Genomic DNA, 21,887 nt, shown 5'->3' with positions numbered 1-21,887 from the left:
AGCAATTGAGTTTCAAAATTTGGCTTTGGAATACTCGCAGTCAAACTCCGTTCGGTTCGAGATAAACAGTATGTCAATTTTATTAGAGTAATGCTACATACAGTCGTGGAATGCGCAAAGACCGTGCAGTCGCTTTGAAAAATAGTGGGGTCCACTATTAAAAAATTAATTTTTTTTTCAGGTGGGTCCCTTATTTATTCACTTTTTTCAAAGCGACTGCACGGCGACTGCACGCTCACGACTGCAAGTATCATTTCTCATTTTATTATATCTAATATTATAAATTTTAATGTTGTGGATTTTTTAATTATAAAAATATTTAAAATAAAAAATTATAATAATATTAAATATATTCATATAATATGTAAGTTTTACACTCTATTTTAAAAAAATAGAATCCCAACTTAATAAAATATTTTTATATAAATTTTAAATTTACTTAATTTTTTTTAAAAATATCTTAAAATTATAAATATAAGTTCTCAAAAAATTATATCCACACGCCCCCGCAAGTCCTCGTGCTCATGGTGTGATTGGTGAATAGAAACTAAGAACACGAGGTTTATAAGAATATTAATTATATTTATAATTTTAGAATGTATTAGTTTTTTTTGTAAAAAAATAGATAAATATAAAATTTAAATAAAAATATTAAATTTTTAATAATAAATTATATATATTATTTTAAAAGAATGTACATATACACTCTTGAATTATATATCATATTATATTAAAATAAATAAATAAAAATTATTATTAGAAGTATTTATTTTATAGACATAATATGATATTATCTAAATTACATATTTTTCTAAATAAATATTAGAAACAATAAATTAAAAATAACTATACAATAAATATAAAATATATATTATTATAATAACTTCCCTCTAATATTATTCTACCACAATATTATCACTCTTGAAATTCACGATACACTGGCGACTCCGTCTTCAACGGCGTCATTGTCTATTATGGTTTCGATTCACGAATGATTTTTTTTAATATATTTTTAAAGTTTTAATAAACGAAAAAAAAAAAAAACGAATAATAGGCTAATAGCCCTCTCCTTCTCACAGATCTGCTGGCTTTTCGCTTCCTCACATTAATTTTTTGTCTGTGTTGGCTTCCAAAGCTCAAAACAGCAGTCATCCAAGGTCAGCTCCCCAACCTTCCCCAACTAAATTTTCCTTCCCTAATTATCCTTCATTTATTTCTTGATTTCGATTTGTGTCCTACTCTATGATTTATAATTTCCGGTTTTGTATTTATTTATTTTTTAATTTTATCTTTTATTTAATCTATTTGCTGAGTTTCTTGTGCTATATTCCATATAAATCTTGGAGAACCTTGTCCGTCTAATTTATGTAAACCCTAACCTCTCTTTGGTTTCTGAGGTTTTTTTTTTTTTTTTTTGCGGTTTCCGAGAAATTGGCAGGGAAAAGAAAATAGAGTTTGGATCTTGCCTCTTTTGTTGTTTGGGGTGTTTGTAGGTGAATGACAGCGGTTCCTTGCATTTCTCAGTTTTCTTGCGGATCCCCTGTTTCATTTATTTTATTGTTTTCTATTCTTTTGGGTGTGTTTACCGGGTTGCCCCAGATTCCCAATTGTACATTCTGTTCTTACATTTTTCGGCTAGTATAATTCAACATTAGGTTTTGTTCCCCATTTCAGGTTGATCTATGAAAGTGGGAGTTAAGTAGTCTTCATTTAAGTCTTGTTTCCGTGGAAATCCAAATTATAGTTCACATATATGGTTATGTATGTATATGTGCACTCGGGAAGACAATAAGCTTAATGGTATTTATATCCAAACATATATGCAATGTACTTCATGTGGTATACTTGGGTTTGATTGGAGCTTATTGCTATATTATGAAGGTTGAATTGAATGGAGGGAGTTGGAGGCGATAGTGCAGCGGCGTCACCTGTGAATGTATTTTGGCAAGATGTGTGGAGGCGGTACCAGTATCTTCTGGATAAGTCGACTCCACACACAGTCTATAGATGGATTGGGACCCTTGTTGTAGTATTGATTTACATTTTACGGGTTTATTTTGTTCAAGGGTTTTACATTATCTCATATGGGCTGGGGATTTATCTGCTGAATTTGTTGATTGGGTTCTTGTCTCCTTTGGTTGATCCGGAGGTGGACGTGTCAGACGGGCCTATGCTGCCCACAAAAGGTTCGGATGAGTTTAAGCCGTTCATTCGCCGGCTTCCAGAGTTTAAGTTCTGGTAACTGAGCATTTTCCTGGTTGCTATTTTTTGGCTTGTTTTTTCCGTCCATTATTTCCATATTGCTTATTGCTTTGTGGTTTCTGCTATCAAGTGGTGTGATTCTGATTCTAAAGAAGACTGCGCAATTTTCATCCACTCATGACTTTATATGCCATCTTTATTTAGTTGGGTTTTGCATTTTCTATAATGCTATCTGCATATCTTATTAATTTTTTCATCAGTTACTCAGAGAACATGCTTTTATTTGCACCATCAAGGTGAAGAAGGCATATTAGAAGTAATTAAAGGCAATAAACTCAGGTGAAAAACTAATTGGAGAAAATGTGGGTGTGCACTGACTAATTTAATTGCTTAAGCTCCACTTATGCCCAAGCATATTTTCGTATGGATAACTAACTGTAGTCAAGCATCGAAATAATATTCACTGTTTTAAAAAGAAGTACTGGCATCAATTCATTGTTAATACCTCCATACGAATAAACTATAAAGAGCTTGTTGGAAGTTGTTGAAACCTTAGATTTCATTGCTCCACCCTGGTTATCAGTTCACAAGGCTAAAGATTTTTTAATTTTTTTTTGAACGAGGCTCTTATTCGTTTATGATCGCATTATTCAAATTTATGCATCTTCTTTCCCTTTGCAATTATAGATATCTCCTGTTTGTCTCACTGGTTTGAGATTTCTGGTTACTTTTGTCTAACTGGTGCAAAAGTTTCTGGTTGCCCTCTCTCACACACTCTGATTTTCCTTTGAACAAGCGTGGGGATACATAAAGTTATGCAAGGATGATATTTTATAAATACGATTCTTGTTTGTTTTAAAATGGTAATAATTGTTTCTGCCGCTGCAAAAAAAATGTTTTTCTTATAAAAATACTGCTTCTGCCACTGCATGTAAATTTAATAGATGGGATTTCGAGGATTTTGATAAATAAGTGCTAGCATATTTGGTTTTTTATTGTTCATTGGTACATCTTCATGATGGTGAAAATTATAGAACAACAGGATAAAAAGTTGCTTTCCTCTGTCAGACCTTGATTCTAATCCTAAGAACGTTCAGCAAAATGGTTTGTCTGGATGCGGCAGATGTTAGCTAGGTTGGTACTGCAAAAGAGGTTATTCGTCCTTTTACCTTCAGGAATTTCCTGCCGTGCAAGGGTTATGTTGGTACTTAAGTGTGATACCCATATGATAAGGATAAAAGTAGGTGGTGTATGAGATCCCACATTACTTGAGAACGAGAAGTTCTTGCTCTTTATAAAGTTTCAATGGGGTTCAAATTGTATCATTGACTAGTCATTTTGAAGTATATGTTATGTGGTTTGGGCCTTCCATTGGGGCGTTACAAATGGTATCAGAGCCTATCCCAACCAGAAATGTGGGACTTGAGCCGTGCCATCTACAATAGATTGGCCCAATGTGAACGTCGGGAATTTAAGGGGGGTAGATTGTGATACCCCATATGATAGGGATAAGGGTAGGTGGTGTATGAGATCCCACATTGCTTGGGAATAAGAAATTCTTGCTCTTTATAAGATTCTAATGGGGCTCCAATTGTATCATTGACTAGTTTTTTTTGAGTATAGGTCATGTGGTTTGGGTCTTCCATTGTGGCGTTACATTAAGTGATGGCTCATCGTAATGGCTGAAAACTTGTTTCTTTCCCTTCTCCTACTTCTCTTCCAACAAATTGGCGGCTTCTAATAATTGATGTTATTGTACTCGCCTTGGTAATGATGTGTTTACGTTATAACCTTTCTGGTTACCAAACCCTGCAGAGTGCAGATCCTGCAAAACATCTAAAATGCCTGGTAGCAAAACCTAACGGGACAGTTGAAATTGACATTTTCACCAAAGCATTGTATCAAGGCCACTTAATTGATCAAATTTACTTCCTATGGGCTGATACATGTCAGTCCTACTCTCTTGGTAGTTCTGAAAGCTTGGACAATAATCATGTGAACTTGCTAGATCGATATTTAGGTGTTCTTTTGTAAACTTCCTGTGTACACGGGGGGCTATGCCTATTTCATTCGTATGAATAAAATCTACTTATTACTTATCAAAAAAAAAAAAAAAAAAGATATTGATTTGAAAGCCTTTCTTCAATTTTCATGGCTATGCTTGAGAATTTTCTTTATCTTTTTGAGATGCATTGTTTGGATGATATTTTTGCTTTGCCATATTTTTTCCAGGTACTCCTTCACCAAAGCTTTCTGCATTGCTTTTGTCATGACATTCTTTTCTATGTTTGATGTTCCTGTCTTCTGGCCAATTTTACTTTGTTACTGGATTGTTCTGTTTGTCCTTACAATGAGGCGCCAAATCGCTCACATGATCAAATACAAATATATTCCTTTCAACTTCGGGAAGCAGGTGAGAAAAAAAAAAAAAGTTCTAATTATTTGACTTCGTTCCCGCCTGTAGTATCGGTGGAGGCAACTTAATTTATTTCATTAGCTAGTGTTGCCGGAGGAGCAACTTTTTCTGTAATTGACTTCTGGTGCGTGGGAAATTAACTTCTTTATCTTTGACAGAGGTATGGTGGCAAGAAACCTTCTGCAAGTAGCAGCGGCTCCCGTGGAGACTGAAGTTCTTCTAACTTTATGATTAGAGCAAATATAATTTTACCAGATGGCCAAAAACAAAAAAGGCTGTGTGAAGATCATGTAGGATAGTTAGAATTTTTTTGCTTTAGACACTTATCATGTTATGGATTGTAATATGCATTCACAAACATTGAAGTTCAATTATCATGTCTTTTAATGATACCAGGGAAACTTCATTGTTTATACACGTTAAGATTCAATTGTGCCTTTTGACTGCTCTCGATGTATTTGCAAGATGCCGAATTTATTACGATCATTGCCACCTCTATTACTGGCAAAAGAGCCTCCTCTGTTGATAATAACATTTTGCAAGTGAAAAGTTCTTCCTTTCCAGAGTTAATAGATGTCGTAGATGCAAAGATACGTGATTGCATATTGTTTAGTTGTTTTCTACCGGACTTCAGTTTGAGTCTCACGTGTTTACGGTAAAGAGCGATGTTAAATACAAATTTCAAATAAATAAGTTATGTTTAGGTCCTTGTAAAAGAGTAAGTTTCACAAAAAAATAGATTTTTTTTTTAAACTTTTTTAAGGCGAGATTTGGTTTCTCACAAAAGTCTATAAAAAAATTTATTTATTTAAAATTTGTACAAATCATTTCTCTTTTAAAAGTTAAAAATTTCTCTTTTAAAAGTTAAAAATTTATTAGGTACGTGCAAAACACAAAACTAAATTATTGTATACCACGTCAATTAAGTAGGATATGAAATTATTTCGTCTTATTTGGGCCATTTAAGAGGTTCTAGAGGGGTTCTATAGTTGTTAATGTATTTTATTTGTAGTTTTATTTATTATTTTAGTTATTAATAAAATAAAAATAGGTTATTAGATTTGGTGTCTATAGTAATGTCCCGTACTCTTATGTTCTGGAGGGATAGAATGGGCTTTTAAATTCTATTTTGCAGAATACTTTTTCTATTAAGAGAGTTTGTTGAGAAGTTAAGACAATGTCCACCATAAAAGAATTTGTGTGTGAAGAAGTTTTAGAGCTGATGCATAATTTGACTAATAATATGAATTTTTTATGTATTGATTAGTCATAATTGTAACTTTACTTCATTAACAAAATGTGTATGTTACTGTTAAAAAATAGAAAACAAAAAGAAAAAAAAAAAAGAAAAGAAAAAGTTTCTAGAGGCCTGTGGTGGCCATTCTAGAGGCCCATTTTTTTATTTTAGTTGGTTTTTAAAGAAATTTGTAATTTTATTTGAAAAAGGATCAAATCTAGAATCTATAAAATGATTTTCGCATTTAATTATAAATACCATTTTCTCAGCCTCAAAACCCTATCAGAACCCTAACACGGGATCGAGGAAACATAACTCATGGGGAAGGTAAAGGGAAAGCATCGCTTGGACAAGTACTACCGCTTAGCGAAGGAGCATGGCTACCGGTCCCGAGCTTCATGGAAGCTCGTGCAGCTGGACTCCAAGTTTGGCCTCCTCCGCTCAGCGCACTCGGTCCTCGATCTCTGTGCCGCCCCCGGAGGCTGGATGCAGGTGGCGGTCCAGCGCGTCCCCGTCAGCAGCCTTGTCCTCGGCGTCGACCTCGTCCCCATCGCGCCAATACGTGGCGCCCTCGCCATCGAGCAGGACATCACCAAGCCCGAGTGCAGGTCCCGGATCAAGAACCTCATGGCCCAGCACGGATGCGTCGCCTTCGACTTGGTCTTGCACGACGGCTCTCCCAATGTTGGTGGCGCCTGGGCCCAGGAGGCTATGAGCCAGAACGCCCTCGTTATCGATGCCGTCAAACTGGCCACACAGTTCTTGGCTCCCAAGGGCACTTTTGTCACCAAAGTAATGCATTTTATTTTTTCTTTCGGTTTTTGAATTGAGATTTAATTTGGTTGTGTTTTCGAAACATTTGATTTGTTTGTGTTTGGTCGCGTTGAAAACGGAGTTGTAGCTATTTATTTTATTGGCACGAGTGTGAGAAAACAAAGTTCCAACTAATCCCTAGCGCCCTTGGCAAGGTGTTTCCCGGAAGCTCGGGTAATTCAAGAGGAAGTTCTCTAGTCCGATGGTCTTGCACCCAAGAGGACTCAAACCTTCAATCCGGAGGAGTATTCCATCCGGACCAAGGCCTTTACCACTTGAGCCAACTTCAAGCTATTGATGTTTAATCTTGGACTTTGATAATTATGTAGGGGGGAATGAATTACGGATTCTTATTGGTTTGGTTCGTGTGGTTGAACTTTGGAAATTCTGGTTACATAGTTTAGGGTTGAGGAAATCAACAGGCTTGTGGACGTACTGTTTGTGCTAACTGGTCCTGAAATATTTAATCTGACAAAACTTATGAATTTCATTATTACACATTAAACTATTTTTGTACAAAAGAATATTTTATGTATCATTAACATGGTATTCTTCAGTTGAATATGGATAATTGGATCAACATATAAAGTAAGAGTGTTTACACATTTGCAAGATCATTAAAGTTCAATGCCTCATAGATCCATATTATTCAATCTTATGTTCGTTGGATGCTGAATTCTTATCTGTTGTCATATATTAGGTTTTCAGGTCACAAGATTACAGTTCTGTCCTGTACTGCCTTAAGCAGGTGATCTTCTGCTTCTTTATTGAGAGATCTAGATGATATTTGTAAAGAAGGCTGATTTTTTCTTTTGTTTTTTTTTTTTTTTTTGGGGGGGGGGGGGGCGATATTGGACTTTGCTTTGCAGTTATTTGAAAAGGTTGAGGTGGATAAACCAGCAGCCAGTCGTTCGGCATCTGCAGAGATATATGTTTTGGGTCTCAAGTACAAGGCACCTGCGAAGATTGATCCGCGTCTTCTTGATTTTAGGCATTTATTTCAGGGATCCATAGAACCTCAGCGGAAGGTAAATCAATATGGAACTAACAGGAAAATGACTTATCTCCATTTACATTTAAATTTTTCTATTTTTGAGTACTTTTATTGCATACTATAATCTTTTTCATTGGATGAAACTCGATGTAGGTGGTAGATGTACTTAGAGGAACAAAGCAAAAGAGACACCGAGATGGGTAAGTTTTTTTTGTATTATGATAAGTATATATGTATTTCCTTAAATTTTTCATGCTCCTGATCAAGCCACATTAATAATATAATGTGGGATTTAACCATTTTATTTTGTCATTTGCTAAGTAAGTTACTATTACCAATGATAAAAAAAAAGGCAGTATTCAAGTGTGCAGAGAGTATAGATAGATACACCTAGCTAGATAAAGTAAAGGGGTCAAAAATTTTGGAAACTAAAGTTAGAGAAACATAAATGGCCAGACTTCCAATATTAGAGTGTATTAAATAAGAAAACTTTGAGTTCCTCCATTGTCCTTGTACCATCTTCAAAGCTCTGCTTGTTTTTTTCTTGCCATATGCACCACATTAGTCATATCGGAATCATTCAGTTCAGGAGCGTGCTGTGATCATTCTCGACCATTTTGTTCTGAGACATGGTGACTGCCTGTGCTTCTTTGTGTAAATAAGTATCATACCTCATAATTAGAGTTGATTATGCTCATGAACGTCCGCATCTAAATTAAAAATCCCCAGTCAAACATGGAATTGGGCTGTGGCATACTATTTTTCCATGTTCATTTAGATTGAGCATTCATGTGCGGACATTGTTGATCTATCTATCTATTTGCAGGTTTAAATATAAAATTTAGGATACTTAGAAAAGAGTGGAAACAAACCCATGGTCTTATCTTATGGTTGCTAATTAGGTTCTAAATACAGGTATGAGGATGGGGACACAACTTTGAGGAAAGTGTCCTCAGCTGCGGATTTCATTTGGTCTGATTCTCCTCTTGAGGTCCTTGGTTTGGTTACATCTATAACCTTTGATGATCCACCTAGTTTGACGATTAAGGAACACACATTAACAACAGAAGAGGTAATCTTTTTGTTGTTTTTGATTCTATAAAAGCTTTAATGTCAGAGAATGTTGTAACAATGACATAGAATTCTCTGTAGTTTCAACCATTTGAAATGCTATTGTCTGGCAGGTTAAAACTCTCTGTGATGATCTACGTGTTCTGGGGAAGCAAGACTTCAAGCATCTGTTGAAGTAAGCAGCGCCTTTATTGTTCTTCCTCTTGTAAATTTACTCTTCCTGATTATCTGTTTTTGCAGAATCTCGTTTGTGGAAAAGGAAAAAAAAAGATTCTTCCAACATTCAAATTTGTATTATATGCATTTGTGCCATATTAGCATTGTTCCTAATTTCATTGGTTTTTATTGTTGTATTATAGCTTCTTTCTTTCAAAGAGTGGTATTACTCTACACTGAATGGTGTATTCTCATTTTTGTTTCCTGATGTAGGTGGCGGCTGCACATAAGAAAGGCCCTATGTCCTACACAAAAGCCTAATTCTGCTACTACTGTAGATGTTGAAAATAAGAACGAAGAGGATGAAGATGATAAAATTCTCAATGAAATGGAGGAGCTGACGTATGCCATGGAGCGCAAGAAGAAAAGAGCAAAGAAACTTCTTGCAAAAAGACAAGCTAAGGTTTGGTGAAAAGTTATGTTTACTACTTTGGCAGCTGAACCATGCTATTAAACTTGTTGAGATAATATGAGAGAGATGATAATCTATGCATTTCTCATTGCTAAACTTGTTGAGAGGTGAAATATGAATCAGGGGTTGATTTTACAGATTTTACAGAAGATTGTATATTTTGAGGTTGTGCAACATCCTCCATCTGCTTCAGAATAAATTCATCTTTGTTTTTCTCTTAAACTTCTGGAGTTAACAAATCAGAAATCCAGATATTTGCATCGTTCCAAACTCATAAATTTCTCTAAATATGCGATGTTGATCTGTCATGTTTCAGTAGCCACTCAATTTTGGTTTTGAAAGGTAATCAAAATGTGTGTATTACATTTATTTTCTGAGTCATCAATTGCTCACTCCCCTGCAACTAGGCAATGAACAAGCTTTCGCTTTCGCTTCACTATTTTTTGATGTTGCAGGACAAGGCTCGGAAGGCAACTGGGATGCAGATAGATGCAACGGAAGATAGTTATACGGACCTTGAGTTGTTTTCCCTTTCTTCAATCAAGGTATTATATCATTTAACGACGTTTCTCTATGATTTTAGAAGCAGGGAATTAAATTTCTGGTTTGCCCACTATGATGTCTCAAGCCACAGTAAGGACCCATGTTTCTCTTACAGTGACTTTAATGAATGGATATGATGACTTTCCATTAAAGTAGTCTGGTTTCTGATATTTAATTGTTAGGACCAGACACTAAAGAGGATGAAATAAATAAAGCTGAATATACGAACCTAAAGCTCATGTATTTAATGCTTCTCTGGTTTCTTTACTGTCATCATTTGATGGTTTCTAGGGTAAGAAAGATTTGGTAGCAGTGGATTCCACTGGATTTGATGATGAAAATGGTGACTTGAGGGATCGTGAAAATTATGAAACCCATGATGTAACCCAAGAGCATTCATCCAGTGATATCGACACTGATGAAGAACGCCGAAGGTTCTTTGCCCAATCTATTGTAATTGATATTAAGTTGATGAATACAATCAGAGATAATTGTATCTATCTTTAACTGATGTATTATGCTGTTAGATATGATGAACAAATGGAAGAGTTTCTCGATCAGGCTTATGAACGATTTATGGCAAGAAAGGAGGGAAGTACAAAGCAGCGGAAGCGTGCAAAACAAGCCTATTCCGAAGATGCCCAACTTTTGGAGGTATAGAGCTCAATGGTCCCAACGTCCCATCAAGTAATCACAACTTTGTTTGGTTGTGGAAGTTTGGATTTGTGTGGTATTTATTTAATTCTCATTTTTTCCTGTGTAGAATGGTGATGATATTATTCAGTCCGATTATGATTCAGACAGAGATCAGGATGATCAAGAGAAGAATCCTCTCGTGGTACCCCTTGATGAAGAGGTGCCTACTCAAGAGGAGATTTCAAACAAGTGGTTCAGTCAGGATATCTTTGCTGAAGCTGTAAAAGAGGGAGATCTGGAGAAGGATGATAGTGACAGTGAAATGCAGGTTGATAGGCAGGAGAAACTTTCTATACCAAAAAAGTCCAAGGAAAAGATAGCAAACCGCAGTGCAGGGTCTGATCATCCTCAACTCCAAGCTTCTAAGGCAGACAATGATTTTGAGATAGTCCCTGCCCCGGATACAGATTCAAGTGATGACTCATCATCAGATGAATTGGAGGATGAAGATGTTGATACAAAAGCTGAGATATTGGCTTGTGCAAAGAAGATGCTGCGGAAGAAGCAAAGGGAGCAGTTACTGGATGATGCCTACAATAAGTACATGTTTCAAGATGAGGGCTTACCCAAATGGTTTTTGGAAGAGGAAAAGAGACACCGCCAACCAATTAAGCCTGTTACCAAGGAGGAGATTGTTGCAATGAGAGCACAATTCAAAGAAATTGATGCCCGGCCTGCAAAGAAAGTGGCGGAGGCAAAAGCCAGGAAGAAACGTGTTGCCCAGAGGAAGCTTGAGAAGGTTCGTAAGAAGGCTAATGTGATATCAGACCAAGCAGACATCTGTGATCGCTCAAAAAGGAAGCAAATTGAGCAACTCTATAAGAAAGCTGTGCCTAGAAAACCTAAAAAGGAAGTTGTGGTTGCGAAGAAAGGAGTTCAAGTGAAGGTTGGCAAGGGGAAAGTCCTGGTTGATCGAAGGATGAAAAAAGATGCAAGAACCAGTGGCAAAGGGAAGCCAGGAAAAGGCATGAAGGGAAAAAACGTCAAGGCTCAGAAGGGTAAAGGATCCCACAAGGCATCAGCAAGGAAGGGTAAAAGTGGAAACAGAGGAAAAAAGATGGGCATGCATGACTGAGCTTGTTAATTTCAGGAGGCTGACTACTGCTCCCGACTTGTTTAACGTTTCCATGTTGTTGCCTTACTGTTTTGTTTTGGTTGTTTTTTTTATCCTTTCTTTTGCGCTTTGATTTTGTGGGACAGTCCTTCAAATTCTTGTTTAAAATTCTTGAGTTAATTGTTCTGGAAAAAGTACCATGCGGCAATTGTTAGAGGCTTATAGCTGTTGGAAGTCCATGTTTCTCACGTTGTAATTGGGAACATAATGAACTAGTGGTTGCGCCTTGCGGGGCAATTTCTTAACCTCCAAAAGCGGCAACTATTTAAGATATACAGAGAAGTGCATCTAATTTAAGCATACATTAATTTAAGATTCTGTATTCACAAGACGAAGAAGCTCTAGAGGAAACGACATTATCAAAGGACGAAGGAGACTTCCAAACAGTGTAACAAACCGGTGACGCCTGATAAAAATGCAATGAGAAATGGTTCACTTGGAGGGGAGCAACCTCCAATAGAGAAGAATAAGAGGATAAAAAAGGAAAATAAAATTGTATTCAAATTCTGCTTATTCTCACAAGAGGGACGGTCACTACATATAATAAAACTTATGGGCTAAGGCAACACCTAAAACAAAAGTAAAATGACATAAGCGGCATAAGCCTAACATATCTATCAAAGTTGGAAGTGGGCCATTAATATTATGTTCTCATGACATTCCAAGAAGCCAAATCTCTCTTCGACATTTCATCAAAGAGCAGCCTCGCAATACCCAACTGCACCATCTTATTGCTCTTGTTGTTATTGCCAAATTAAATTCCAGCCTCCCATGTTTACCTCCAGGTCCAACAAAAAATCCCGCTAGCAAATTTTCAGTAATAATTGAATGTCCAGCACAAGCAAAGACAATGCCATACAAGTTGCTGAGACAATAACAACTACCAAATCCGAGTATCCAAAGATTATTGAATTCCCATTAGAGACTATGACTTGCTCTTCCTTTGCAATTGTTGGAGTCATTTGTGCCCTTGATGCTGCCTATTCTTTCTAGAGATAATTCTCTACTTATGTGAGCTCACTTGCTTGCAACTTTAAACAAGTTGGTTCATCAGATTTTTGGTTTTTTAATTCAACCTGGCTTCCATTTACGATTCGTCAATTTTCAAACACTGAAAGTCAAGCACCATACACTTTCCCCTCCCAAAAATAAAATGTCTCCTATACATTTTATTGAGCAGGTTAGGCGCACCCTCAGTAATTCTATTTGGTTTTGCTAATTTCCAATCATAGGTGTAGGACCAAGATATGTTTGCAAGTTCTACATAATTTTTAGAGGCAATGGACTCACAGGTTAGTACCTCATTTCTTTCGGCGAGGATAACACCATTAGCTACAAACTCTGTTGCGAGGAAAAATTTGACGAGCATGGGGTTGGTTCGATAGGGTGGTATCAGGATGTTCATGCCACTTTTCTTTTGTACCTCACTACGATCACTGAAAACTTGGAGCAAAATTCTTCATTGCTTCAGCTGCACGTCGTGGGACACCAGTGAGGTCAGAGACGAGGAGGGTGGGGCCACTGAACTTCAGATGAGCAGAGAGAATGGAAGCCTCTATCAACAGCTCCGGCTTAACCTCCATGAAAACCTCAGCATTGGTGACAAAGCCCATAGTGGCTGCTCCATTATGGACATCTTGCTGTGCCTATGAGTCTTCGAGAGCTAGAAAATTCGAACGACACTCCAGTATGAATGACGCTCTAGGGGAGACGAACTTGAAGTTATCGGGGCAAACGATTTGGTCGTCGGGGCTCGATCTGAAGCTACTACCAGTTACAAAGACCTTGGAGTTAGCATAATAAACTGAGTGAGATGATTTGAGGTTTGTTTCTTATTGGAGAGGCAAAGATAGAGAGGGAGCAAACAAGAGAAAGAAGACAAGAAATGGAAGAAATATTGTTGGTTTTTTGGATTCCAAGTGATGGGGACTAAAATAGAGTTAGAGAAGAAGAATTGTGAGGGTGGGAATCGGAGACCACCAAGATCAAATTTCCATCTAGTGCCAAGATAATCGTTTCCAACAGTTGGACTGATATGCTCCTTCTCTCTTTGCCGCATCTCTTGTGCATTTGTTTCGTGAAAAAGGTAAAATTGGATTGCCCCCAAAGCTTAGTCGAGGAGAAGAAATCCACGTTGGCGAAGAAAAAATCGAGATTTAAGAGAGATAGCCTTTGTTGAAGAAGAAATCGGACAAGCAATTCGCTGCTACTCTTCCTTTTTTTTTTCCACGTTCTTTTTTTTTTTTTAAAGAGGACGGAACCCCAATTTTATTGATTGCCCTCACTTTTGGCGGAGGAAAACCGTGGTTACAATCACGACACCTGGGAGGTACAAAAACCTAAATCTAAAAAAAGAGCACCCAGGCATCAAAACAAGTGTAACTATATAGGGTATAAGCCTAAAGAAATATATATAACCTACTTCCGAGAAAGCCAAAGAGGGGAACCTGCAAAAAACCAAGTACACAAGAACAAAGAGACGCAAATACCAAGATATCAAAATTAGACAAGTAAAAAACACAAAACAAACCTGGCAAGAGGCTTATGATATCCTCAGGTAGGGCATACCCAATTTGTCCATGCGGAGAAGACCCCTTAACAGGCTAGGCAACATGTGAATATCAGACCAATCAGAGTTCAAACCTTCAGCCCCACACTTAGCTAGAAAGTCCACCACGAAGCTGTTGTGTGTTCTTCTTCTTCCTGCAACACACGAAGCTGTTGCTCTAGATGGCTAAATTTCTCTTCAAAATCCTTCCTGCCATCAATTACATGTTGATGGAGAATTTCAAAGTTTTCTTGAATTCGTTCCATTGACTCTTTGACTTCGTTGAAGGATAAAAAAAAGTTCTTTCCACGGTAGCACAGAGATTGGGGTCTCCGATACTACTTTGTAACACACTGGTGATGATTGATAAAAATGCACTGAGAAATGGCTCACTTCGAGGGGAGCAACCTCCAACAGAAAAGAAGAGGAGGATTAAAAAGGGAAACAAAATTGTATTCAGATTCTGCTTATACTTGCAAGAGGGACATTCACTACATATAACTTATGGGCTAAGGGCCAACACCTAAAACAAAAGTAAAATAAAATAAGCCTAACATATCTATCAAAGTAGGAAGTGGGTCATAACCCAATCAACAATAACATGCAAATGAAAGAGATGACCACTTAGCCAACACTTAACCCACGAGCTGAGCCCATCTACTAAACTCATAATACCCAACCCTAGCCCGCTATGACTTTGGTCCCTATTGTCACTATTACAGACGTGTGACACACTGCCACATGCCAATCATATCCGTAACTTATTAAAGGAGCATAGCAGTTTTTTTCTATAAACCATGACCGACCTTAGAGCTTGCTTCCCCAACGAATTTTCCGATGCATCATGTTCCTCCAACGAACAGGATCTTGCTTTTCGCTACCATTGGAAAACCTTTTGCAAGAGAGAGTTAAAGGGAATAGTGTCAGATACGTTGTAAAAGAGAAGCTCAGAGTTTTCATGAGCACATGTTAATGGGTGGAGACTACTCTCCTGACTGTTTCAGCTTTGTCAATGACGGAAATGCACTTGGGGTTCAAATTCTTCCTTAAACCAAACAGGCTCAAGTGTTCCCCAAAACGGGAGATATGAGTGGTTTTACAGACGAATCTGAATTTTCTGGGCTATAGGCTCATTCTCGGAGGACCGGGTGTTTGTAGACTGTCATTGTTAATTATTTCCCTAAAATGGGGGAAGTTTGTCACCCATATCTATACTGAAGAGGTGCTCACATTCTCGTCCGTGCTCCGTTCCTAATCAAATCACAGGTACAACATCAATAGGGTATCTTCAAGCTCAGGGGTAAAGGGTCTTTGTGCAGAGTCTTGTGAAAAAATAAACATAATTCAACTTATCAAAATAAATAAATAAACATAATTCAAACTCAATGTTTTTCTTCTAAACTCGTAAACAGGCTTTCTTCATTGTTTGAAAATCACTGTTGTTGGCATTACAAATCTAGAATATATAAGCAATGCTTGCTGCCATAAGATATGAGTCTATGAAACAGTAACATTGCCATTCGAATACAATGTACAACCTATCAAACAGAAATTTCAGAGTTTCTTACAATTGGGTGTCTAAAAATTCACTGATCGTAGTGTATTTCAGCTGTGGATACAGTTTTGTCCCATCAACACCGCCAGATGACTCGATATCAAAGTATGTATGATCACCCTTTATGAAAGTAGAATATATGAAAATCATTTTCATGTTGTCAGGATATGGGATCTCTGCAATGTAATAAACCACACATTTTTGGTGCAAAACTGTCAGCAAGAAACTAAAGAAGAAGGGTTATTTACACTTTGCCACCGCGAACTTTCATTTAACACACAATGTGCTTCCGAAACTAATAATTGCATCAAAGTGGAATGTCTACTTTTCAAAACTTCCCAATCCCCCCCTTCCGTCTACTAGCAGCGTTAAATTTAACGAAAATTCATTGTACGTGCTGCTAATGTGCATAACATTCATTGTAAAGATGTAATTTTTATCTAATTTATTATCATTGGCCATATAAAATATAAAATAATATATGTTATCAATTAATAATAAATTATAAATCATTAAATAAATTTTTTATTAATTTATATATGGTTAATGAATATCAAATAATTTCATTGTGTAGATAGATTATTCATACTTGCTTGCAACTTATATATAAACTAATTTTATATATGATTAAAGATTTATTATTAATTGATAGAATATATTATTTTATATTTTATATGGTCAATGATAATAAATTAGACGAAAATTATTTCTTTACAGTGAATTTTCGTTAGATTTGACGCTACTGGTAGACGGAATGGGGGATTGAGAAGTTTTGAAAGTTCGAAAGTCCACTTTGATACAATTATTATTTTCGGAGGCACATTATAAATTGAATGAAAGTTCAAGATGACAAAATGTAATTAAAAGAATCAACCTCGATCCAAAAAACAGAGTTCAAGTTCAACATAACATAAATCCCTCGAAACCAAGTAGAGCACTCTCATTAGATTAACCAAAGTTAATGGACAATTTTGATGAATGTAAGAGAAATTTGACTTTTGACTATTCCATTAACATAAATCTCCACATTGGAATAACTATTTTTTTATTATATAATAATAAAATAATATAAGATGAATTTGATTTTGATTATTCACATTAAATCTCCACATTAGATTATACATTTATTCATTATATGGTAATGAATAACTAATAATTTCAAAAATATTTAATTTTTTAATCATTAATTTATTTAATTTTATCATATTTTACTATTCTACTTATTATATGTTAATTAATAATCATGTTCTTATTAAATTAATATATCACTAAGTCAAATTAATATATTAATTGTGATAAAATATGTGATAGAAAGAAATGAAAATAGAAATAATTAATAAAATATGTGTTTGATGTATGTATAGTAACCTTCAAATTTGAAAAAATTTTAAAAAGTCACTGTAGTCATTTGGAATTTGACTAATCTAATGTGAGTATATTTTATAATTTAATAGTTAAATATTCATTGAATTTAACTTTTAGCTAATCTAATTAGAGTGCTCAAGTAAATCAGTGTTGGTAGAAGCGGCCAGCGCATTTAAGCATAAATGCCGTCCAGAGCCTAGGCACAAAGCCAACTAGAGCGCATATAATTTTTTTTTTGGTCTTCTTCAAATTTTATTCCCTTCTTAGTGATTTCACTGATTTCAGACGCTCATGAAAATCCTCAAATTGACAATTAGCGTCTAACTATGGCGCAAATAAATTTTTTAGATACTACTAAATTACCTTTAATTTTCCTAAGAAGCTCTTCTTCTGGTACATATATCTTCTTGAGCTTCTTCCCAATCTTAGTCTCCCAAATCGCAACCAGCTCATTCATGGAATGTACATTTCCAGGGGGCCTCCAATACAACACCTTATTCAATGTGCGTGGATCATCCACTGAACTGATTGTGAAGGCAGCAACATCACTTTCCTTAACGAATACAGCTGCAGAAAAGCCAAATAACCAACCAGTAGATTACCAAACTGTAGGTTCTAGTAAACAAAAAACAAATCATTATCTGGGCATATCAATAGCAGGGAGGCCTATTACATCTTGATAAACAGACCTTTAGTATTTCCATTACCAAATATGGTAACATTGTCCCTTGGAGGAGTCTCTAGGTCAGGTTGAACGAGCGAAGGAAGTAAAAAGCTCATAAAGTAGTTGCATGAAATGTAAGTGTAGGGAATGCCTTCAGCTTCCACAAGACGTCTAATTTCAGCTTTCTGTGAATAGAAGTTGTAGTCCATGTCTGATATTTGAACCTTATCTGGGTCTAATCCGAATTCTGATGGAATGAACCTCTGGATTATTGTACAATTATCAGTATCACACCGCAAATAAAATATGAGAGGACATGATCAGTGTGATTGTAACAGATGAATAAGCAGGTTACATGGTATGAAGAGAATGGATTTAAATGCAGGCTGGAAGATATACTAGTATCATATGCCAAACTGATCCTAGAGATATTTTCTCTAAGATTGTGATTAAATGCACGGGTAATCAAACGCATCTCATCCATTTAAGTTACAATGCATTGCCCCATTTAACGAAACAACGGAAGACCCGGGCATTTTAACTTTAATATCTTCATTTCCTACACACAAGTATATGTATATCGAGAAAGGAACATTATAACAATTTCTCACTTACGGAAAAATTATTTTGGTTAAGAAATGAATCAAAATTGTCGATACAGTTCTACAATATCAATATCCAGAAAGAAATACATGAATGATATCAAACAAAAACGAATAGGAGAGAGAGAGAGAGAGAGAGAGAAATCCGGAAGGAAGACTTTAAGACCTTAATGGAGCAAGCTTGTTTGATGGCAGAAATAAGAAGTTTCTGATCGAGAACTTGTTTAGAAGAAACAGCACAAATAACCACATCCACTTGCTTTATCGCCTCCATGAGGCTCGATTCATCTTGCAGCGAGCCCTAACATTCAAGAAAAATGACCAAATAACACTCTAGATTCCAGTTAAAAAAAAGAAAAGAAAGCTGTGTGTGTGAGAGAGAGGGAGATGACCTTGAGGAGTGTGGCTCCGGCATTGGAGAGGGACTCGAGCTTGTGAGATTTGAGGGGGTCAGAGAAGGCGGAGTCTCGTACGAGAGCAAATGTTGGGTGAGAGAATTCAAGGCTGGCTTTGGCCAAATCGTAGCCTAGCTTTCCTGTCGCTCCGATTATAAGTATTCTGCTCTTCCCCATCTCTCTCTCTCTCTCTCTCTCTCGCGACTCCGAATTCCCCACCGTGCTTCTGTCAGTTTTGTATTTCGGTGATAGTAGATGTAATTACGATTTTATTTATAATTTTCTGACTATTTTTGTCATGTTTATTTTTAATTTTATAATTTTTAGTATATAGGGAGAAGTAAATTTTTTATAATTTTTTTAAATACAGTTAATATTTATTTTTAAAATAAACGTTAGATAATAATATAATCATTATTTTTTATACAGAATAATATAATCATTATTGTATTTATTTAAAAAAAAGTCGGAAGGATTATATAAATACATAATTTTAATTGATATGATATCTTATATATTTATATTAAGAGTAATATTAAGTATAAGTTTAAAAAATATAATTTTTGTGCAAGTCCTTTATAAAAAAATAGATCGTAATTAAAAATAATGATTTTTTTATATTTTTTAAAATGTGGTCTATTTTTTTTACAAGAGTCTATTTGAAGCTTGTTTATTTAAAATTTGCATAAATCATTTCACTTATATTGAATCTATTTTATAATAAAATTTGTATAATTCAACTTACGTGTCAAGTCAAATTAATTTTATGATATTTTTTATTAAATTATTTCTACTATAATTAAATTAAATTTTTATATTCAACAGTCTTATATTACATATTTACTGATGTGATTTTTTTATTTTTTTCCTCAGCCCATGGCTGCTAGCAGAAATTTTCAATAAAATTAGCACGTATCCAATCGTGTACTTATTAATAGTCGCTCTAGGCGAGGCGTTCGTGATTCCATATTTGTTCTGCCTTCAGAAACGACGTCATTTGGGATTGTGCTATTTGAAATATGACCTCTCAAACTTTTAACGGTTCTCTAATAAAAAGCCTTCGAACTTGAAATTTGGAAGTGTTTCAAAAAGTCCTATAAAAAAAATAAAATAAAATAACGGAAGCCATAGCCATTCAAGCTCTATATCGATTTTGCTTGTAGGAGCATACGTTATATATTATCCGTAAAAGAGTTAAAATATCTCGCACAGATTTGCTGCAATTTTCCAAACTCAAAAGTGCTTTCCCGAAGAAAAAGTTTCAAGCAGCTGAGCTTCTTGTTTCCTACCATCGCCTTCTTCAAAGGTTTATTTTTCTTCTTACTTCGTTTTCTCATTCCAGAATTATATCTGTTGTATCATTGCACATTGAATTAGATAGTCCTCCAGAATGAAAGCTCGTAGATTTTCGAATCGAGGCCCTTCAGGGCTCTGTTTTGTCTGTCAAGATGTAAGTTTTAAAGGGAAATCTGAAGACTTTGTTTAAATAACGTCTTGCGGCTTTTTCCCGGTGAACTTGTGCATTTGTTAGGGAAACACCGCAATTTTATTTGCCCCTGTTTTCCCAGCGATTTAAAAGTGTTCAACTCTTATCTGTGTATGACCCAATCAATCTTTCATTCATTCTTTTTTTCAATTGTATATGAGGAAATGCATTTCAATTTTCAATTACAAATTTCAAATATTTTTTCATAATATTGGACATTTTTTTTTTTTTATAAGATTTGAAAATTTTTGTTCAGGTGAGTGTTTGACCGTCGGGAAGATGAATGATCTTATGACAAAATCATTTCTCAGTTATGTGGAACTCAAGAAACAGGCTATGAAAGACCTTGAAGCGGATCTGGACATTGAAATGGGACAACTTGATCCCACCGATGAACAGAACCTCGCACAGTTTTTCGAAGAAGTGGCTGTAATCAAGTCTGACATGGAAGAGATCACCAATCTTCTTCTTAACCTTCAAGACCTGAATGAAGAGACCAAGTCAACTCACAGTGCTAAAGTTCTTCGGGGGCTGAGAGATAGGATTAACTCAGACATGGTCACTGTTCTTCGGAAAGCGAAAAATATTAAAGCTAGATTGGAGATACTAGATCAGTCTAATATAGCCAATCGTAAGGTATCGGTAGAATACAAAGAAGGAAGTCCAGTTGATCGAACAAGGGTTTCAGTGACTAATGGTTTGAGGGTTAAATTGAGGGATATGAGGAATGATTTTCAATCTTTGAGAGAACGGATTGTTAAAGACCACAAAGAAGGTCTTAAAAGGAGGTATTATGCTGCCACCGGAGAGGAACCGATCGAGGAAGATATTCAAAAGATGATTTTGGGAGTTGGGCAGGTCAAAGTTTTTGAAGGTAGGGGAGATTTGGTAACGGAGAATAAGGAAAGGCATGAGGCTTTGAAGGAGATACAAAGGAGCTTGACAGAGCTCCACCAAGTTTTTCTGGACATGGCAGTGTTGGTGGAAACACAAGGCGAAAAGATTAATGATATTGAAGAGAATGTGGCACGCGGTTGTGCTCACATTAATGGTGGGACCAATGGACTGTTCTATGCGGAGCAGATGAAGAAGAGGAGGGGAAAATGGACTTATTGGATTGTTGGCTTGGTACTGATTCTGTTGTTGGTATGCCTTATTTCCATCTTTGCTTCTTAAAGTTTCTGAGTTCATAATGTGGCTGGAGTGTAAATATTTTTTGCTAGCTAAAGCCTAGAGTATGGGATAGGTTTGATCTGGGGAATATGATGGAGCTTTCTCATGGAGGCGGCTTTATACTGAGCATTGGATTCCTGTACTTGTCATTTGGACGGCTATCTGTGATGATGATATCTCTTCATTCTTCGGTGTTCGTTGCTTTGTAGTTTAAACTTGTGTGATTTTTTCAGCTTTTTTCTTTTTGTGTCAAAGAAATCAAAGTGCATTTTTTTTTTAGAAATAGGACGAAATCTCAATTTTATTGATAGTCCTCACTTATGGCGGAGTAAAACCGTGTTTACAAACCGAAACCTGGGGGTTACAAACCAAAGTGCATTTGAAT

The 21,887-nt window shown here is 35.9% G+C and overlaps 4 protein-coding genes across 18 annotated transcripts; 3 read left to right on the top strand and 1 right to left on the bottom strand.

Annotated features, from left to right (window-relative positions):
• Positions 1-1,035: 1,035 nt before the first annotated feature.
• Positions 1,036-5,069, top strand: LOC109013797 (protein RER1A-like). Of its 3 annotated transcripts, none has more exons than XM_018996007.2 (5): positions 1,048-1,157; positions 1,675-1,800; positions 1,882-2,238; positions 4,435-4,615; positions 4,777-5,069. In XM_018996007.2, the coding sequence occupies exons 3-5, from the start codon at positions 1,892-1,894 to the stop codon at positions 4,828-4,830; spliced, it is 582 nt and encodes a 193-aa protein (XP_018851552.1). In that variant the 5' UTR covers positions 1,048-1,157; positions 1,675-1,800; positions 1,882-1,891; the 3' UTR covers positions 4,831-5,069. The 3 variants fall into 3 exon arrangements, with proteins under 3 accessions (XP_018851551.1, XP_018851552.1, XP_035540699.1); XM_035684806.1 differs by lacking the exon at positions 1,048-1,157 and adding an exon at positions 1,371-1,493; XM_018996006.2 differs by lacking the exon at positions 1,675-1,800 and having other exon boundaries at positions 1,036-1,157.
• A 1,038-nt stretch (positions 5,070-6,107) lies between these two features.
• Positions 6,108-11,874, top strand: LOC109013798 (adoMet-dependent rRNA methyltransferase spb1). The gene is made up of 11 exons (XM_018996008.2): positions 6,108-6,647; positions 7,369-7,416; positions 7,538-7,696; positions 7,816-7,862; positions 8,578-8,734; positions 8,847-8,908; positions 9,163-9,352; positions 9,817-9,906; positions 10,196-10,338; positions 10,432-10,558; positions 10,668-11,874. Exons 1-11 carry the CDS (start codon positions 6,174-6,176, stop codon positions 11,673-11,675), a joined length of 2,505 nt encoding a protein of 834 aa, XP_018851553.1. The 5' UTR covers positions 6,108-6,173; the 3' UTR covers positions 11,676-11,874.
• A 2,074-nt stretch (positions 11,875-13,948) lies between these two features.
• LOC109013799 (probable pinoresinol-lariciresinol reductase 3) lies at positions 13,949-19,068 on the bottom strand. 11 transcript variants are annotated; one of them, XM_018996009.2, is made up of 8 exons: positions 18,841-19,068; positions 18,615-18,749; positions 17,872-18,109; positions 17,546-17,749; positions 15,831-15,993; positions 15,493-15,513; positions 15,069-15,154; positions 13,949-14,670 (listed from the first exon to the last, which is right to left on the bottom strand). In XM_018996009.2, the coding sequence occupies exons 1-7, from the start codon at positions 19,018-19,020 to the stop codon at positions 15,070-15,072; spliced, it is 1,026 nt and encodes a 341-aa protein (XP_018851554.1). In that variant the 5' UTR covers positions 19,021-19,068; the 3' UTR covers positions 13,949-14,670; position 15,069. The 11 variants fall into 11 exon arrangements, 10 of the variants coding, with proteins under 10 accessions (XP_018851554.1, XP_035540778.1, XP_018851559.1 ...); XM_018996010.2 differs by having other exon boundaries at positions 13,976-14,472; XM_018996011.2 differs by having other exon boundaries at positions 13,976-14,417.
• An 893-nt stretch (positions 19,069-19,961) lies between these two features.
• LOC109013808 (syntaxin-112-like) lies at positions 19,962-21,744 on the top strand. Of its 3 annotated transcripts, XM_035684793.1 has the most exons (3): positions 19,962-20,149; positions 20,586-21,475; positions 21,576-21,744. In XM_035684793.1, exons 2-3 carry the CDS (start codon positions 20,609-20,611, stop codon positions 21,579-21,581), a joined length of 873 nt encoding a protein of 290 aa, XP_035540686.1. In that variant the 5' UTR covers positions 19,962-20,149; positions 20,586-20,608; the 3' UTR covers positions 21,582-21,744. The 3 variants fall into 3 exon arrangements, with proteins under 3 accessions (XP_035540686.1, XP_018851566.1, XP_035540685.1); XM_018996021.2 differs by having other exon boundaries at positions 20,586-21,744; XM_035684792.1 differs by having other exon boundaries at positions 20,566-21,744.
• The last annotated feature ends 143 nt before the right edge of the window (positions 21,745-21,887 follow it).

Source organism: Juglans regia, chromosome 13 (genome assembly GCF_001411555.2).
Source record: "Juglans regia cultivar Chandler chromosome 13, Walnut 2.0, whole genome shotgun sequence".
NCBI classification, from domain to species: domain Eukaryota; kingdom Viridiplantae; phylum Streptophyta; class Magnoliopsida; order Fagales; family Juglandaceae; genus Juglans; species Juglans regia.
Note: the sequence above shows the minus strand (reverse complement) of the source record. Positions and strands in the feature narration are given on the sequence as shown.

Excerpts from the sequence above, each read along its gene's own strand:
- LOC109013797 (XM_018996006.2), top strand. The coding sequence starts at position 1,892 with ATGGAGGGAGTTGGAGGCGATAGTGCAGCGGCGTCACCTGTGAATGTA. Across the intron at positions 2,239-4,434 it reads CTTCCAGAGTTTAAGTTCTG|GTACTCCTTCACCAAAGCTT; the intron begins GTAACTGAGCAT and ends TATTTTTTCCAG. Across the intron at positions 4,616-4,776 it reads CTTTCAACTTCGGGAAGCAG|AGGTATGGTGGCAAGAAACC; the intron begins GTGAGAAAAAAA and ends TATCTTTGACAG.
- LOC109013798 (XM_018996008.2), top strand. The coding sequence starts at position 6,174 with ATGGGGAAGGTAAAGGGAAAGCATCGCTTGGACAAGTACTACCGCTTA. Across the intron at positions 8,909-9,162 it reads GACTTCAAGCATCTGTTGAA|GTGGCGGCTGCACATAAGAA; the intron begins GTAAGCAGCGCC and ends TTCCTGATGTAG. Across the intron at positions 10,339-10,431 it reads ACTGATGAAGAACGCCGAAG|ATATGATGAACAAATGGAAG; the intron begins GTTCTTTGCCCA and ends TTATGCTGTTAG.
- LOC109013799 (XM_035684885.1), bottom strand. The coding sequence starts at position 19,020 with ATGGGGAAGAGCAGAATACTTATAATCGGAGCGACAGGAAAGCTAGGC. Across the intron at positions 17,750-17,871 it reads TGGTAATGGAAATACTAAAG|CTGTATTCGTTAAGGAAAGT; the intron begins GTCTGTTTATCA and ends GCTTTTCTGCAG. Across the intron at positions 15,994-17,545 it reads GCTTCTTAGGAAAATTAAAG|AGATCCCATATCCTGACAAC; the intron begins GTAATTTAGTAG and ends ATTACATTGCAG.
- LOC109013808 (XM_018996021.2), top strand. The coding sequence starts at position 20,609 with ATGAATGATCTTATGACAAAATCATTTCTCAGTTATGTGGAACTCAAG.